Here is a 17,115-nt window from a genome sequence, read left to right on the forward strand (position 1 = left end):
GCACGAGTGGCGGGGGCAACCAAACGTGGGAAGGAGATATTTTAGTAAGAGAGTCGGGCCTCGAGGCATTATTTTTGACGTAACTTGGAAATAAAGAAAAGTTTAATATTAAAAAATCGAGACGGTGACCTGATCCCTCAGACGGTGACCTGATCCCTCGAGTGAGGACGAGGCGGATCCGCAGTATGCCACCCGAATCCCGTCCAGGTGCATTCCCCGCTCCTCCGTTCTTCCCCATTGCCGTACAAAAATCCAGGTGGTCCACACCCCGCCTCCACACCCCCGCCCCCCAAACGACGCTACGGCGCGTCCCTCTCCCATACGGCCATACCCCGAAACTTCCACCATTTCTAGGATTTTAGGCTTTCTTTGGGCCTTTTATCTCTCTCGCCCTCTCTCGCTCGCTATTCTTCTCCTCCGACCGCCATTAATGGAACCTCCTCCTCTCCCTCCTTTTTCCTTCATCCGTTTCTGGTTCCACCGCTGCTTCTGTTGTTGTCGCTGCTGTTCCTCCCCCATCGCCCGTCTCTAGGGCTAGGGCTAGGGCTAGGGTTTGGGCACCTTCAATTTCCCTCGCCATGGATCTCCCCCTCCCCCAATCCGATCTCTCGCTAGGGTTCAACCGCCCCCGCGCAGCGGCTCCGCCCCGCGCCCCCATCTCCGATGACTCCATGACCCACCAGGTCGACCCCAGCGTCCGCGACCCCTCCCAGATCCCCCTACAGCTCCTCGACCAGCAGTCGGAGAATCTCGGCGATGCCTCCTCCGTCGGGGCTAACGATCCTGACGAGTCCGACGACGAACAGCGGCAGGAGGAATTTAGCATCTTGGGGTACCCGATGTGCCTCAAGAGGCAGCGGAGGGGGGAGTCCTTGTCGTCTTGCTCGTCGACGTCGCTGCATCCATCGAAGAGAGCCGCCGTGGGGCCTGACCTCGAGTCTCGGTGGGCCGCCATCCGGGCCTGGGGAAATCAGCCTCTCTCCACCGCGGATCCGGACGTGTTCGAGATCATGGAGAAGGAGAAGCAGCGGCAGGTCCGGGGGATCGAGCTCGTCGCCTCGGAGAATTTCGTGTGCCGCGCGGTGCTCGAGGCCCTCGGTAGCCACCTGACCAACAAGTACTCTGAGGGAATGCCCGGTGCCCGGTACTACGGCGGGAACCAGTATATTGATCAAATTGAGCATCTTTGTTGCAAGCGCGCCCTTGCTGCCTTTGGCCTTGATTCGGAGAGCTGGGGTGTGAACGTCCAGCCATACTCGTGTACCTCTGCTAACTTTGCAGTATATACGGGGCTTTTGCTCCCCAAGGATCGAATCATGGGTTTGGAATCACCGTCGGGCGGGCATGTGAGCCATGGCTACTATACACCCAGTGGGAAGAAGATATCAGGGGCTTCGATATTCTTTGAGAGCTTGTCATATAAGGTGAATCCTCATACAGGGTATATCGACTATGATAAGCTTGAGGACCGGGTGGTGGATTACCGCCCAAAGATACTGATCTGTGGAGGGAGCTCTTATCCCAGGGAGTGGGATTATGCTCGGCTTAGACAGATTGCGGACAAGTGCGGGGCAGTGTTGATGTGTGATATGGCTCACATCAGTGGGCTTGTGGCAGCCAAGGTGAATTATTTTCTTTGGAGAATTTTTTTTCTACTTATATAATTTTTAGGTGAGTTCATTGCTTAGAATTGTTAAGTAGCCTAGATGTTAAAGCATGGTACCGGCCGGTTTGGACCGGTCCGACCTGTAACCAGTATGCCGGAGCAGTGGAAGTCGATACGGGCCGAACTCAGCCAGAGCTGCGGAAGACGAAGAGAAAGGGAGAGAGAGAGAGAGAGAGAGAGAGAGAGAGAGAGAGAGAGAGAGAGAGAGAGAGAGGCCTTTGCTGCCCGTAGAGGGCCGGCAGAGCCTGCGGGGGCATGGCAGAGGCCAAGGCCGCGGAAAAAAAATTAGGGAGGCCGATTTGCCGACTTTACTTAAAAATTTTCAAATTTTCAAATTTGAAAATTTTTAAGCGAAGTCGGCTTTGAAACAAGGGACGGGGCCGCAACCTCGCGCCCCCCTAATTTTTCTCTGGATAAAAATGATGCTAATGCTCCAACACCCAATCTTAGCTTCAAACCTCTTGTTATAAAACCTATATATGGGAAAAAGAGAATTCCATGTTTTCGAATTTTGTTCTCTCTGACAGAAGTCACTAAAGAAAAGTTATTTTTCTTTTAAAAAAATGACTTGACGGCAATAACACCTTAAACATTAGATGGTTGAAAGGAAGGACAGCAACCTAGGTGAAAAATCATGAAGAGAGAACATAAAATTTATCATGAGAGAGAATAAAGGAGTAAAATTTTGGTCCTTGTTGAAAAGTATGGGAACTTTCAGGCTAACCCATTATGATCCAATGCGAAATGCATGACTTTCAAGCGAGTTCTGACATTTAAAAATTTGTAAATCATAGGCTTGGATACTAATAGTAACAGTTATATGTGCAGCAATGCAGTCCATCTTGAAAAGGTTATATTGATAATATTAGTTGGGTGACAACTGAAATAGAAATTGGACAAAAAAACTCAGGGTCATGAAAAAAAAGCATTTTTCGAAAATGAAAAGGATAAACTGAAAGCAGAACATTAAGTTGTTTATAATTTTCGATTGCCTTTTGTTCATAACACTGTTAACATTAGATGAGATATGCTAGTGGTAAAACCTTGAAGATATCCCTTGCCTTTTGAATAGGTGAAAAAAATCGTCATGTTTGTAGAAACATGGCCTGAAATGAAATGCATGGGTATCATTAATTTGTCAACTGGATTTACAAAAACAGCATTACAAGTGTGAACATCTCTTGAATACCTAGATATCTATTAATCTCTAGTCCATGTTCTGTATGATCATGTAATAAAAGGTGGCACAGAGCTACTAGGTTTATGTATTTAACAAAACAAATTAAGAGTTAGGTAAACTTCATGATCACATTAAGAAGGAACTGGCTATCATTTGTTCAAGGTACTGGAGAGCATTTAGTTAATGTTTTCTACTCATTTTTTTTACCAGGCTTATTGCATAGCACTCAACTACCACTACTGTGAAGTAATGGTTGCCAACTTTGCTTCTGAATATGCATATGCTCACTATAAGGGATTTTGGTATATTAATCCTTGCTAAAACAAAGTTGTTAATATGCTGCTCATTATTAGCTCTTGGAATGGCAAGGATTGAGTCCCATTTTAGCTTCAATTGATTAAAGTTTTTAATTATTTTTTAAACATATATTTGTAGAGCCAATTCTGCTCATCATATATCTCATTAGTATTCAATGGTATAGGAAAAAATATTCTGTCTGATATTGTGTATATATATCAGCACTGTTGATTGCATGTTGGTTTTACCATGTGCAGGAGTGTCTAAGCCCATTTGACTATTGTGATATTGTTACTTCAACGACTCACAAAAGTCTTCGAGGTCCTAGGGGTGGTATAATCTTTTTCAGAAAAGGAAGAAAGATGAGGAAGCATGGATTTTCTAGTGGTCAAGCAGATGATAGTGAGCAGTATGATTTTGAAGATAGGATAAATTTTGCTGTTTTCCCATCACTTCAAGGGGGACCTCACAATAGCCATATAGCTGCTTTGGCAATAGCATTGAAGCAAGTGGCTACACCTGAGTACAAAGCATATATTCAACAGGTTAAGAAAAATGCTCAAGCATTAGCATCTGCTTTGCTGAGAAGAAATTGCAGATTAGTAACTGGGGGTACAGATAATCATTTGCTACTTTGGGATCTAAGAACATTTGGGTTAACAGGTATTAAGAACTTTTTACGGTTCTTCTGCTTTCCTGGCATGTTTATGTTTACTCGAGCATGTTAATGAATTCTTATCAAGCCTAAAAGGGACCTTTATATCTTGGTATGTTATATATAATTTTGACAAATGACAATGGCATGACATTATTGATTAACAGAGTGATTAGGTTCTCGGTTAGCAAATGGAGGAGAAGCATTACATTTTTAAAATATTAATCACTTCATAGTTTTCTATTTATCTTCAAACCTTCCCCTCTTTATCATGCCTTCTGTTTCTACCTTCATGTGGCCATTTTTTTAAAGTATTTGTCTGGGTTATTCTTTACAAGTTACGGTCCCTGAATGATTTTGCAACTATAAATGTCGAGGATGCTCTACAGGATATTGTCACTTATGCCAAAGAGAGAGAGGATACTGTAGGGACTTTCTTATGAAATTTGTGATGGTGCTGGAAAGGTAGTTCACCTTCACTTGTTAAAGGACCTTGAACTAGAAGGTGGACAAACCTGTTAAGGAAGGGGTTGGAAGGACTTCCTGATAGATCGTGTGACATCTTCTCCCTAATGAATTTTGACTTTTACCTAACAAGAAAGGCGTGTTGGACGTCATACTTTGGTTGATTAAGTTTTGGAATTGAACCCAGTTCATTCACTAAAAAACTCTTGCCTCAACCATTGGGTTGCTGCTGTTTTAAATGTCAACAATAACATTAAGCAATTGGGTAGTACAAAAACTTGAACCAGTTTATTCATTCCACTAATTATTGAAATATAAATCCTTAAATATGAATAGTTATCTAAAATAGTGTACAAAAATTGTGAGGATTGCCAGATTATATCTGAAACTATGCATTACAGTCCTATGGTCACTACCAACAGTCTCTCTTAAACCATGTTTTGTAAGTTTTCTGATATGAGCCTGCCATTGAGAATGTTATGTTCCTTCCTTATTTTAATCACTGTGTTTGGATGATAAGTTTTGATACTTATGCAATATAATATACTAGTATGTTGAATATCTTTGGATGATAAATACAGGTTTTAGGTAATAATTGCCCAAATCTTACCAACATGGACACTTCAATATTTAACGGAGCATTTATCCACTATATGCCTTGTTAAAGTTATAGTGTAATGAATAATTGGATCCGTTTAACCATAAGAGTCTAGTTTCATGGATATGACATTTATAGATATAACTAACACGACAAATATGGGATGCTGAGGAGTTCTTATTAGAGGGATGCAGATTTAGGATATCCGTAATGGAGGTTTTGTCAGAGTGAATGGCAAAATGTTAGCATGGGATGAGATGCTAGTGGAGTTATATGAAGAGAAGAGGTTTTATAGGTGCCAGTATCTGGAATCTAACCAGGTAACCCACAATATGAAGTTTTCGGAGTTGATGATGGACATGGTAAAAGAATACAAAAAAAAAAAAAGCCAAGACAAATGTGGCTTTATGGTAGAGTTAAAACATCATTTTGGTGGATGGAGAGGAAAGAACTTATTGGCTGTCAACTAAGAGGAAGACAATGACCATGAAAGTCATGTATCGCTGGCAACAATAAGGGTGAGAAATAGATGTATCTCAACTTTTGGTTTCTTTGGGCCTACACTAAGAGTTTAACCTGCCTCTGAGTCCTTATTAGTGAAGAGCAATGGCTTATTTTTCTATGGGGATAAGAGTGGAGAATTGGTGAGTTCATTTTGTGTTGGATAAGGGTTTACTAGTATTTAATCTGTATCCTAGAAACCTCAGAAGCATCTGATGGGTTTGATTGTAAGAACAGGGACTATTTATTTCCTGTTGGCTATTTTAAGTGAGAAAAGAATCCCCACTCAAGATAAGATTTTTTGGTCTTGCATGGAAGGCTAGTATCTTTCATCAAAGAAATTGAAACAGATAATTGTTAGTTATGGTCCATCATAAATCACCATGCCTTCTTTTGGGGCTTTCTATGTTGTTTAGAAAACTGTGACACCATAATAGTGTGCTACCAAGATTGATTCTTAAATATCTAGTGATGTCAAAATGTAAGGTTAACTTGCAAACTCAACTGACCTAGCCCACTGCTGGAGGGACTTGGCCTAGTGCAATAGCTAGTCAATTGGGCATGGATGAATAATGGGGTCTTCTAACTTTGGTAGGCTTTGTCGTAGCTGTTAGGCCTAATAACCATAAAGCTCTTATAACAAATTGATGCATATAGGAAAGAGTACTCAGTATCAAAGCAATCAGGGTTAAATTACTAAGTACTTTAGAAGTATGTACTCTGGAGAAACTATTTTGGTAGTTGTGCTCTCTGACCAAGATCAAGACTTCTCCAGCATAGAATATGTGGTCAGGTAAGAGTGTTTGAGTTTCTTGACTTTTCCCCATTCTTTACTTTAGCTTTGTATGCTTAATAGCATTCTGACTTTTAACAGACAAACAAGTTAACATTAGGAAAATTAAGAAATTCTTGACTTCTAGAAGTTAATTATGTGCCTCTCCAATGCTGTACACACACAGGCCACACACATATCAGGACCCATAATTCTTCGGAGGTCATTTTTTGTTAGGGGTGCAAATGAGCCAAACCGAGTGTATTGGGCTGCTTGGTGTGGCTTGATAAATTTGAGCAGCTGCTCGAGCTTGGCTTGAGCTCGAGCCAAGCTTCAGATACTGTTCAAGCTCGGCCTGAATCTCAGCTTGGCTGGCTTTGAACTGAGCTTTTATTGAGGAGACTTGAGCTTTCCCACTGTTTTTGAACAGAGCCGGTGTTCAGGCACGGCTTGTCTATGGAGCCGAGCTCTAAAAAATATTTGAACTCGGCTTGTTTTTTAGCTGAACCGAGCTTAAATGAATGACCATTGAGCCAACCCGAGCTGCTCATGAGCAGCTCGATTTGTTTGCAAAGCCTTATTTTGTGTCAACTAAGCTTATTTTTTATTTAATAGGGTATTAAAACAATCGATGCAATGTATTATGTAGAAAATATAATTATCTGAAGAATTTCTTGGTCCTCATTTTCTTTATTTTGAACAGGCAAGAACTTTGAAAAGGTTTGCGAGGCTTGCCACATTACACTGAATAAAACCCCCATTTTTGGTGATAATGGTGCCATCTCTCCTGCAGGAGTGAGAATAGGTAATGTCCCATAATTTTTATGTGCTCATGTGTATGTGTGCATGTGCAAGTGCATGTGTATAATGTATTTGCTTGTGCATGGAATAATCTTAATCTCAAATGCACCATTTCATTCTGATGGAAAGTTCATGACCACTTTTTGTTTTGCTATCTAAAGGTGCCCCTGCCATGACTACAAGAGGTTGTTTGGAGGAAGATTTTGAAATGATTGCTGAATTTCTTCTGAGAGCCGCACAAATCGCAAGTAACGTGCAGAGAGAACGTGGGAAGTTACAAAAGGAGTTTCTCAAGGGTCTTCAGAGAAACAGAGATGTTATTGATCTTCGAGACCATGTTGAGGCCTTTGCTTCACAGTTTGCCATGCCAGGATTTGATGTATGAGCAGCAGACAATGTGTTGAGCACCTTGCTATATATGCAGAACAATTGGTAATTCTCCTAAATTCCTTGTCATACCTTCTGTGCTCTCAGACGTCACTGTAAATTTGAGGCTCTTCATTATCAAATCGTTTTCAACAAAAATGCTTGTTGGTGTATAAAATTCAAAACCTGCGACATTCCTGTGTGCTCTCCCACGTCAGTTTTGCTTTATTTATACACTAAATGAATGATGCGCAGCTTTCTTGCTGTGACCTCTACTGCCAATTATTTAGTAAGTATATGAGATAATGCTACAAATCTCGGTGCCAGTCTTGTTCTTTTCTGTTAGTATGGTTGAAATTGTTGAGAAGTTTCCATGTGCTTAAAGTCTTTAACTCGTTCTGTTAGCATGGTCATGTTTATTTTTGCCCTTCGATATAGAGCATGGAAACAATTTGACATCTGTGCATCTTCCACTATGCAGCATATATTGCAAGATCAGAAAATAGAGTAAATTCTGCATAATTATATATTTTGCGCTTGTTTTGCAAAGATTCTAATTCCTTTATCCGCAATCGATTGTAATTTTACGTGTTGGTAGACTGGGTGAGAGCAAAAACATAATGGATTCCTGTCTGAGCTGGGAGCAACGTTTATGGAACAAATACTAGAACTTTAGCAGTTGTATCCTACTGTGGTTCCACCTTGATTGTTAATTGCACCAATGATTTGCTGGTGTTGTTTGTGCTGAGGCTGAGTCACCTATTGGATCAAAGGCTGAAAAAAATGCATGGAATGTGAAAGTAGCGATGTTGCCATAGGGTTGTCGAATGTTGCTGAACAGGTTCACCCACGATAGAGTTGTGATACATGCCCCACTTCCTGGTTCATTTCAGGGATATCCGACTAGGGATGTAATCAAGCTTGGAGTTTGATCAGCTGGGTTTGATATGAATTTCAAGCTTGAACTGTTGGATTGAGTTTGATTTGTTTACCATATTATTTCAAGACCAATTCGAGCTTTGAGTCGATCAGCTTGATGATTCTAATTTGAGCTAAAGCCAATTCAGGTTGAATCAAGCTCAGTTCAAGCTGGAATTAATATTTAATTGATTCCAGGGATAAATAACGTATACTGAGTAAAGCCTTGGTCTGTCAGTACATCATATAAATAATAAGTAATATATATAATATAAATATACTTGAGTGAGTCTGATCAAGTTGGGTCAATTTTTGATCCGGCTTGAAATTAACTTCGTGTTTGTTTTGCTGGTTCATGGCTTGATTTGTTTAGCATCATCAGATCGAGCTTGGTCGGCCTTACATCTGACAGATTTGTTTTTTTTTTTTTAATGGAAGATTTAAATCCTGAGAGCTCTCCTGCTCTATTGCAGCTGAGCTAAGACTGAAAGACTGGATAGCTATTAGCGTGGTTTAGCTGTAGAATTTGCACCTTGCCTGGTAGGTGGAGGGATCATTATTATCTCGAGGACCCCAAGGGAAAGTGGATCCCCTAATCGTCTAAAGGTGGAAAAGATGGTCAAGTTGTTTGATGAATTCCTAAATGGTATAATCCTGCGATAGTGTGTGAGAAAAGTTTAGAAACTTCTCATTTGTGCCATGCTTTTGAGAAGATACCTTTCTTTTTCGAATCCTTTGTGAAGGGGATTAGAGGTATCAGGTTCTGAGAAGAGGTGATAATAGGCATAAGATTTGGAAGTCTATCGATATGATGAGATCTGAGGTTTAGTGATGAGGAAAGGACAGGTATCAAGCAGCAGACATATGTCAGGCTGCTGTTCAGAAAGCTTTTCACCACCTCCTTCTGCTTCTTCTGTTGAACGCTAAATCGAATCAGACAAAAGCTTCCATCACAGCCGGGCTTCCTTTCTTTTTCCCTCCTTCCTTTATTTCTTTTTTATTTTTTTATTTTTATTTTTTATTTTTTAAGGTCAAATAAGCTAGGAATCTCCGGCCACCCATTTCCTTATTCTTGTGCCAGTGGAATCATTAATGATACAAGGAAAGAAAGAACCATCACTAGAAAAAGCAAAAAGAGAAAGGGAGAGAGAAGTTAAAAGAACCCCTGCTTTCTTCTCTAATATCTCCAGATGCCCTGTTTTCCGTAGATGTGCCTTGAGCTTGTCTTCTTGAGAACAAAAACTACCTTTCCTTTCTCTGGAAGTTTTTTTTTTTTTTTCCCCTCCCCACGGCAGAGAGGGTGTCCGGACGCGACACTTCCCTTTTCCAGCAGCCATATATTCTTATGCCCACCATTGAAACTTTTTACAGCCCATCCCATCCCATATTCCCACCCCATCCCATCCCATTCCCCTCCCCTCCAGTAGTATTATAATCACCTCATAGTTTCTCCTGCAGCTGTGTTCATGGAACGCAAAATCACAAAATTACCACATGTACATATATTTTGGTATGTCAATAGCTCTACATGCTATGAAACACATCCAACTACAACCGAAAAGGATACCAAAAGCCTTTGGACAGAAACAGAGAAAAGAGAAAAGACAGCCCAAAAACCTATCCTAGCTTCCCATGATCTCTTTAGCCTATAGCTGCCATTTTCTCTTGTTTTCATCTTACCTTTTCAACACTTGCTCTTACCTCTGACTGCATATATCCAAGAGCTTCTTCCTCCCTTCCACGATCTCGTCGAAGAAGTCGTCCAGCTGCCCGGTGATATTCTCGGTTCCAGACCTCAGCAGCCCGAACCACAACTTGAAGCTCTCCACCCTCTCCCTGAGCCCCCCTCCTTCAGCTTCGCACCCCCTGCTCCTCTCCAACTCCTCCCTCAGATCCTCCATGCCGGCTCTCACCCTCCGGAACTCGTACATGAGAATTCCCGGCCGCCGGTCCATCCTCTCGATCTCCCCCACCACCCTCTGCTGCAACCGCGCCATCGACACCATGAACCCCGACCCGAAGAAGAGCGAACCTTCGATGGCCGCCGATGCATCCGAGCTCCGGTCGGGCCACCAGCAGACCAATCCCCAGAGCAGGAGCATGAGGAGGAAGGAGCTGACGCTCCTCATCGCATAGAGAACCCCCCTGAATCCATTGAATCCGTTGAGCCTGGATTCCACCGGGACTTTCTCGTCGAACCGGAGCGAGAGAGACTCGGCTCTCGTCTCCACCACCACTCTGTTCTCCTCTTCCAGCCCCACGGCCGCCCTCCGGCATACCGATATCGCCCGCATTACCTGTCGTCGATAAAAAAGATTGGTTTTTGGTCAGAAGCTATATCTGACGAATCGGGTAGAAGAAAGCTCGAGCCCGGCATGCAGCGGCCGGACACCTACCTGTCTGCTGTTCTGAGGACTGAGGTGGCGGCAGCCATCCTCGAGCGAGGAGACGATGTCGGCGCCGGTGGAGTAGTACTTCTCCATGCTGCAGACGCCCATCTTGAGGACATGGCAGGCATCCAAGAGGCGGGAGCTCTCGTCCATGTACTCGTCGAGCCACTTCTCCCCTACGGGGAGGTGGAGCTTCTGGACCAGGTGCGTGAGCTGGGAGTGGAACGAGCGGAGGAGCGACACGGCCCGCTGAAGGAATTGGAGGGACATGAAGTTGTTCGAGGCGAAGCAGCGCTCGAGCTCGTCGAGTCCCTGAGACAGGGACGAGTAGAAGCCATTGACAGAGGTGGAGGACGGCTTCATGGGGTCTTTAAGTCCAGGCAAGGAGAAGAGATAACCAAGACCGGAGAGATGATGGGGGGAGATGGATGCCAACTTGGTGTAGTCTGGGCGAGTTTAAGTAGGAGAGGAAGGCAAGAGCGAGAAGGGGCTTAAAAGCTCAACTTCCTATGTCAGAAAAGGATGGTTTGGGAGCAATGATGGTTGTTTCCTTTGAAGGGGAAAGGATGATTGGGAATCTGCCATTGGCTTTGTTTAGTAGTACTGCAGTAGTAAAAGGAGGTAGAAGAGAAGAAGCCAGCCAGCCACTCATGGAAAACCCACCTCATGGCTTCCTCTCTCTCTCTCAACCTTGGTATTGGGCTAGCGTTGAGTTGGCTGCGGCTTTTATAAAATTCCTTTTGGGTTGCATCCATGGTGCGTCGGGGAGAGTGGGGGGGAAAGCATTGCAATCCAATCCAAGTTGACCGAGTTGACCGGAATCCCCCTCAAAACGGCGACTGCGGTGTCCGTAGGGACCGGGAGGTGGAAACGGAGCCCATCCTGCTGGCCTTTTCCTTTTTCTATGATAGCTTTTCCTTATTGATGCATGTATCACAATCACTGAGGCCAAGCGTCCCCATGTGAGGCTCTTGTACAAACTTAATAGGCCTCGCCAAAGCCATGTTCATGTTTTAATTCCGCCAACTTTCTCCCTTCTCTCCAATACGAGCAGCAATTGATTGGCTCATGTGCTTAAGGTGACGAGATGATGTCCCAAATGATGGTGCTGAATTGAACACAAAGCTGGTTGGTTTATACGCATCGAAACTCACTCCGTACGACTCGCGCTCATCGATTCGCAGTCGCAGGGGAGTGGAATCATGAATTCCATTGTATCCGTCCATATCTCTGTCCACTATGTAGATCTTCTTTTTAGGCTTCACCACCCATATCTTTCCTCTTCTGCTTCTCTCTCCCTTTTATTTTAATGCCAAAAGCTTTGGCGTTTCAAGGATGGGGACCCCCCCCTCTGCATCATTTTAAAAGGGCCATGGTGCTCGTGGGATTTTGGAGAACGGGATGCTCGGAATTGAGGAAGAGCATGTTGATCTTTTGAGATTTCATTGGGAAGCGGAGGACTAACTAATGAGCATCCTCACAAGGCTGGAGCTACCCATTATTCTATTGCAACATAATAATAATAATAATAATAATAATAATATGCAAGGCATTAACATGGAGGCCACTTGCCATGGCCTGGCTATGGGACTTGGGCATTTCCTTCGCTGCACCACAATGATAGGACTCGGATAGAACAGACGCATTCCCAGTTTTGACTAGGACGGGACCCACGACATGATCGAAGGACATGATGATCCTTGGATGGACCAGAATGAGAGAGATCATCCGACCTTTTGCTGGAATTTGTACTGCAGAAGCCACAAGGAGAAGGGTTAATTACTTGCATCATTGATGATCGCATGTATAGGGATTACAGTTCTTTAGATATGTGGCCAATCATGAAGGTGGGTTGTTCTTCATCTCAACCTTCTTTCCAAACTTATTAATACTCAGCCGGACGTCTTCCAACCACTAAAGTACAAGATATATATGAGTAGCATAATCAGTTAACCTAGCATAACTCATGTCAAGAGACTATGGCATGAATGCTAGATGGTGATGTGAAAATGAGAGGTTATATTTAAATAGAACGAAATCTATATCCATATATCTATCCATGAATAAAGTATTGCAATAACGTCTGCAATGCTTATACCTATACCTCATTACAATATTTAATTGGCGGTAATGTTGCCGCCAAAATCCAGCCAAAATTGCTGATTTGTTGCGGAGAGACGTTGATTGACATACTTAAAAAAAGATCTTTTGATGCTTATGTCTTATGTTTCATGGTCTTCCTTATTTGGATCAGCTCATGAATATGAGTCCAACTGAAGCTAATCTCCTGTGTCTAGTAGATGAGATTTATCCGCATCAATAAAGATTGAAGTTCGAGGTAGGTATATCTGCAAATACGAAGGTAGAGAGAAGACAATATACATCAAGCCTTTGGACAATTGCTAGAACATAGCTTGTGGGTCATCATCATTCCTTTCTGCATGACAAGCCCATTGTAGGCAAGTTGGGTCCAAAGTGGGAGACCTATTCTTCTTAACTTAACCATTCACCCTCCATGCCAAGGTTTGTCAATGCGTCGAAAGTGCCTTCCTTCCTTTATTTTATTTCCTTGCCTGGCCACTACGGTATGCATGCTATTGGGACTGCTATTCTAAGTTGAACAAGAGCGCAGTGGTAGAGTTTCAAATTGGGCAATCTTTCTGAGGACGTTGTTGGTTTGGTTTGCGTCGCTTTTTGACACTCGCGATGGAGAAGTTCTCCGAGCCCATACATGATCTCTATAAAGTGACAGCCACAATGGGAGTCAAACGTCCGACTTCCGTCTGTGGGAGGAGGAGAGCTTTGCGTTCGGAAACGATTCCATCACTCTGAAGAAGCATTCACGGCTCTTAGAGACGTGGGATAAGCACTGCTTTCTTTAGTACTTTATTAATTGCCTCCATCACTTAAGAGGAGAATTAATATGCCATATTATTGCCAATCTGATCCTATGCACTCATTCAAATAGGGTGGGGACTAGACTGGACCTAATGTGAACTCTCTAGATTTGAGAGATTTCAGTGGCAGCAGATTTGGGCAGATTAATGATGAACTTTTACATTTGATCACACTCTCTTTTGTTTGCGTGTAATTTGATGGCTTACAAGAAAATCTCAAAAATTCGATGGCTTATGCATGCAAGCATGATTATATCCTCGAGAAGAAAAAGACCGAAGGAGTCGAGATCGAAGTCCGAATTGCAAGCATGATTATATCCCTGAGACTAGAAAGTTTTGCTTCGGAAATTGAAGAGCTATGCTGGCAATTGTTGAAGCTCAAGTTGGCATTTAAAGTTTGGACAAAATAAGATGAAATGAGTTGATTTGTTGGAACACTACAGACTTAAATCACGCAGCAAGTCATTGCTGAATAGCTACCACCTTGTCTTAGAAGGAGATTGCAAGTCATGTTTTATGGAGGGATAAATTTCTTAAACAATTTTGTCCTTATTGTATGATGAAGAAAGTATCCTAGTGAAGTCCATCTCCAAAGCTTGGAAGGATCGAATCGAATCGAAATCGATCTCCATGACCCATGATGATATCACAGGTCTAGGTCAAGTTCATGCACCTTTAAGCTCGAGAAGGCGACCCCCGGGGAGGTGGAGGAAGAAACAAGCGATTGATGAGTTTCAAATTGGAAGTCAGTCGATGTAGCAACCTTACAAGATGACAAGGGATCTAAATGAAGACCTAGGCTTTCACTTTACACTTTATTGAGTCAATGGGCTACGCAAACATGGCTATTTCTAAGCACAGGGGTGTGAAAGGCCAAGCTTACGTAATAAAGTGCCATAGAGACCGTAAGAGAGACAAAATCCGAGTTTGGGTAGTTCTCTTTACCAGGTTTTAAGGGATTTGCAGGAGAGCAATCCCCGTTCTGAAGCTTGTTTCCCAAAAAAAGGCCTATTTCCACCTAAAAGTAAAAAAGAATCATAGGAAGTCCAAACACTAACCAATAGGAGTCTGAAAAATACCGATTACTTCTTTCTAGAAGATAATTTCTTAGAGCTTTAACTAGAGATTGAGACATGCTTAATCTATTCCTAACACCCTACCTGCTGAACCTGTTTAATCTGTTTAAATCCATTTAATCCGTTAATAATCTATTCAACTTGACATGATCTATTTAATAAATAGATTATATGGTTGGATCAGATTATCTGTTTAATAAATAGATCAGATTTAGATTTGAAATTTTAATCTATTTAATAAATAAGTTGTATTCGAATTGATAAATTTTTCATTCAATCCGCATCCGACTCGATTGCCACCCCTAATTGCTTCCTTTGGACTGAAAACCGCAAAGGCTTGCAACTATAGATGAGCAATTGGAAGCATTTGTTGATTTTTTTTTTTTCTTTTTAAATGAGGCTTCTAAGTGACTGAATCATCTTTGTTTTTCATCATCAAATTGTAATTTCTTAGTTAAAGACCTGAGGGAACTTGGTGAGCGGTTTGCAGCTTAGCTTTAACAACAGATTATGCTAGTTTTCAAATGAGCAGCGATGAGCAAAGGGAAGCTTATGTTGAGCAACTTCTTTTTTTTTTTTTTTTTTTTTTTTGAATGAGGTTTCTAAATGACCAGAATATTTTTTTTTTAATCATCAAATTACATGAAGACTTGAAACGACCTGGTGAGTGGACTTGCAACTTAGTTGGTACAGATGTCTTTAAAGCCATCATTGAATAAGCTTTTGAGGTACAAAATTCTCATTCTCTCGTGAGGTTTGCTTGGTGATAGCTGGTTAGAGATGCACTGCACCAAACCTCTTCGAACTCATTATTAAATCAGCACTCAACTGGAAAACATGGGCATATGAAGGCACGAGGATTCCTAAATTACCCTGCCGTGCGGTTGCAGTGGGACTCGGGAATCCTTTGGTTGGCTTGAACTTCAAAGATGACAGCTAATTTATTCTACTTTAGAAAGCCTTCTCAAAGACTCGAGGGAAAAGAAGAGAAAAAGAAGGAATTTTGTCGGGCAAGAAAATTTTGTTAAGATAAACACATAAACAGAGTTTTTTTTTTTTTTTTTAGCAAATTCATCATACAATGCGTATACAAATATATTAAATAAAATAATAATAAAAAAAAAAGCTTATGGAGTGCCCGAGGTAGCTCCCTTTTTCTGACCACAAGGTGTATTCTGAATAGTGGGCCACGTAGGCAGCCACTCAGTCGGCCGTCCCGTTGGCCTCTTTAAATACATGCTTAGCCTGAAAGGTCACTTCATTTCTCATCATCATCTCAATGTCCCGGAGCAAAGAGTATCTTCACGTACTCATTTGTTCCATATTTGTGCATATTTAGTAACAAAACCATGTTCATGTTGGAGAAATTCAATGGAAAATAAGAAAATGTTGATGCTAGAAACTCGAGGTGAAGTGCAATATTAGGTTAAATCCTTTCCCCTCCGAGAGAAACAAGCTCTAAAGTTTTGTGGCCAGTCGATCAGAATGATAATATCTATAGAACGCATGGGTTGCATAGATTCATTGCCTCATGTATGTGCTAAACATCTAACAGTAGTCCAGGATCCAATGCAAGAAATAGCATGGAAGTGCCATAAATAGACCTTGATGGCAAAATGATTTTTGAACAATTGATAGGCTCCATTTAAGTGATCTGTGCTTTTGGTAGCTCAATTGGGCTCAATATTAGTAGTTCTGCACTCTGGTAGCTTAATGGGGCTTTTCTTAAATCCTGACCAAAGTCAAACAGATTAATGGACATAATCCTATACTCAGCCTGAATGGACTCACTTCAGAGACTTCGCAAAAGCGAGAGGAAGTCTACAAGAGCTTATTGAGTACTCGAAAGTAGAATGTCCAAAATTAGGACCAGGAACCTCGGCAGCGTGAAGCAGAATCTAGCGGTTTCCATGAAGCATAAAAATTAGGTATGGGCATGAAATAATTCACATCCATCCTATATATGAAACAACGGCCGCAATTCGACGAATGCGTTTGGTTTTGACTTGAATTTCTTTACATTAATCCAAGCCAGTAGATTTGGTGTCAACTCTAAGTAAGTTTCGGTTGCAGCAAGGAATTTAAGTTTAAGTAAATTTTTCGAGACATGAAAGAATAGTGTAAGCCCACACCAGCTCAATGCGGTGCAAAATATTTCAATGGATGATTAACCAAAAATGCTAAAACGGGGCATACGTGATGGCTGTGGTAGGATTAGATGGAGATAAGCTTACGACTTTATATATACATATAAAAAAAAATGAAGAGACATCATATTACTTTGAGTTATCCATAAAAATTTCCACATTTCATCGCTTCATCAATAGTCAAGAAGCAATCCAAGTGAAATTAGCCTATTAGCTTAGTTGGTTAGAGCACCGTGCTAATAACGCAAAGGTTGCAAGAGGTTCGAGATTTGCGTGGGCCAATTGATTTAATTTTGTGCTGGAAAAAACCAACACTACTTTTAATTTTCTGCTGAAAAAAACCAACAGTAATTGCTCCTTCCCATTACTTCTTGTTAGGCCTTGCT

At 41.9% G+C, this 17,115-nt stretch overlaps 2 protein-coding genes across 2 annotated transcripts; one reads left to right on the top strand and one right to left on the bottom strand.

The window, feature by feature from the left end:
- The first annotated feature begins 286 nt into the window (after positions 1-286).
- Positions 287-7,618, top strand: LOC103701327 (serine hydroxymethyltransferase 7). Its single transcript, XM_008783350.4, has 4 exons — positions 287-1,622; positions 3,401-3,806; positions 6,838-6,939; positions 7,097-7,618. The coding sequence occupies exons 1-4, from the start codon at positions 579-581 to the stop codon at positions 7,318-7,320; spliced, it is 1,776 nt and encodes a 591-aa protein (XP_008781572.2). The 5' UTR covers positions 287-578; the 3' UTR covers positions 7,321-7,618.
- Positions 7,619-9,698: 2,080 nt separating this feature from the next.
- Positions 9,699-12,456, bottom strand: LOC103701328 (protein BPS1, chloroplastic-like). Its single transcript, XM_008783351.4, has 2 exons — positions 10,616-12,456; positions 9,699-10,516 (listed from the first exon to the last, which is right to left on the bottom strand). Exons 1-2 carry the CDS (start codon positions 10,970-10,972, stop codon positions 9,917-9,919), a joined length of 957 nt encoding a protein of 318 aa, XP_008781573.1. The 5' UTR covers positions 10,973-12,456; the 3' UTR covers positions 9,699-9,916.
- Positions 12,457-17,115: the final 4,659 nt, after the last annotated feature.

This window comes from Phoenix dactylifera, chromosome 14 (genome assembly GCF_009389715.1).
Source record: "Phoenix dactylifera cultivar Barhee BC4 chromosome 14, palm_55x_up_171113_PBpolish2nd_filt_p, whole genome shotgun sequence".
Taxonomy (NCBI): Eukaryota; Viridiplantae; Streptophyta; class Magnoliopsida; order Arecales; family Arecaceae; genus Phoenix; species Phoenix dactylifera.

Excerpts from the sequence above, each read along its gene's own strand:
- LOC103701328 (XM_008783351.4), bottom strand. The coding sequence starts at position 10,972 with ATGAAGCCGTCCTCCACCTCTGTCAATGGCTTCTACTCGTCCCTGTCT. Across the intron at positions 10,517-10,615 it reads GTCCTCAGAACAGCAGACAG|GTAATGCGGGCGATATCGGT; the intron begins GTAGGTGTCCGG and ends TATCGACGACAG.
- LOC103701327 (XM_008783350.4), top strand. The coding sequence starts at position 579 with ATGGATCTCCCCCTCCCCCAATCCGATCTCTCGCTAGGGTTCAACCGC. Across the intron at positions 1,623-3,400 it reads GTGGGCTTGTGGCAGCCAAG|GAGTGTCTAAGCCCATTTGA; the intron begins GTGAATTATTTT and ends TACCATGTGCAG. Across the intron at positions 6,940-7,096 it reads TCCTGCAGGAGTGAGAATAG|GTGCCCCTGCCATGACTACA; the intron begins GTAATGTCCCAT and ends TGCTATCTAAAG.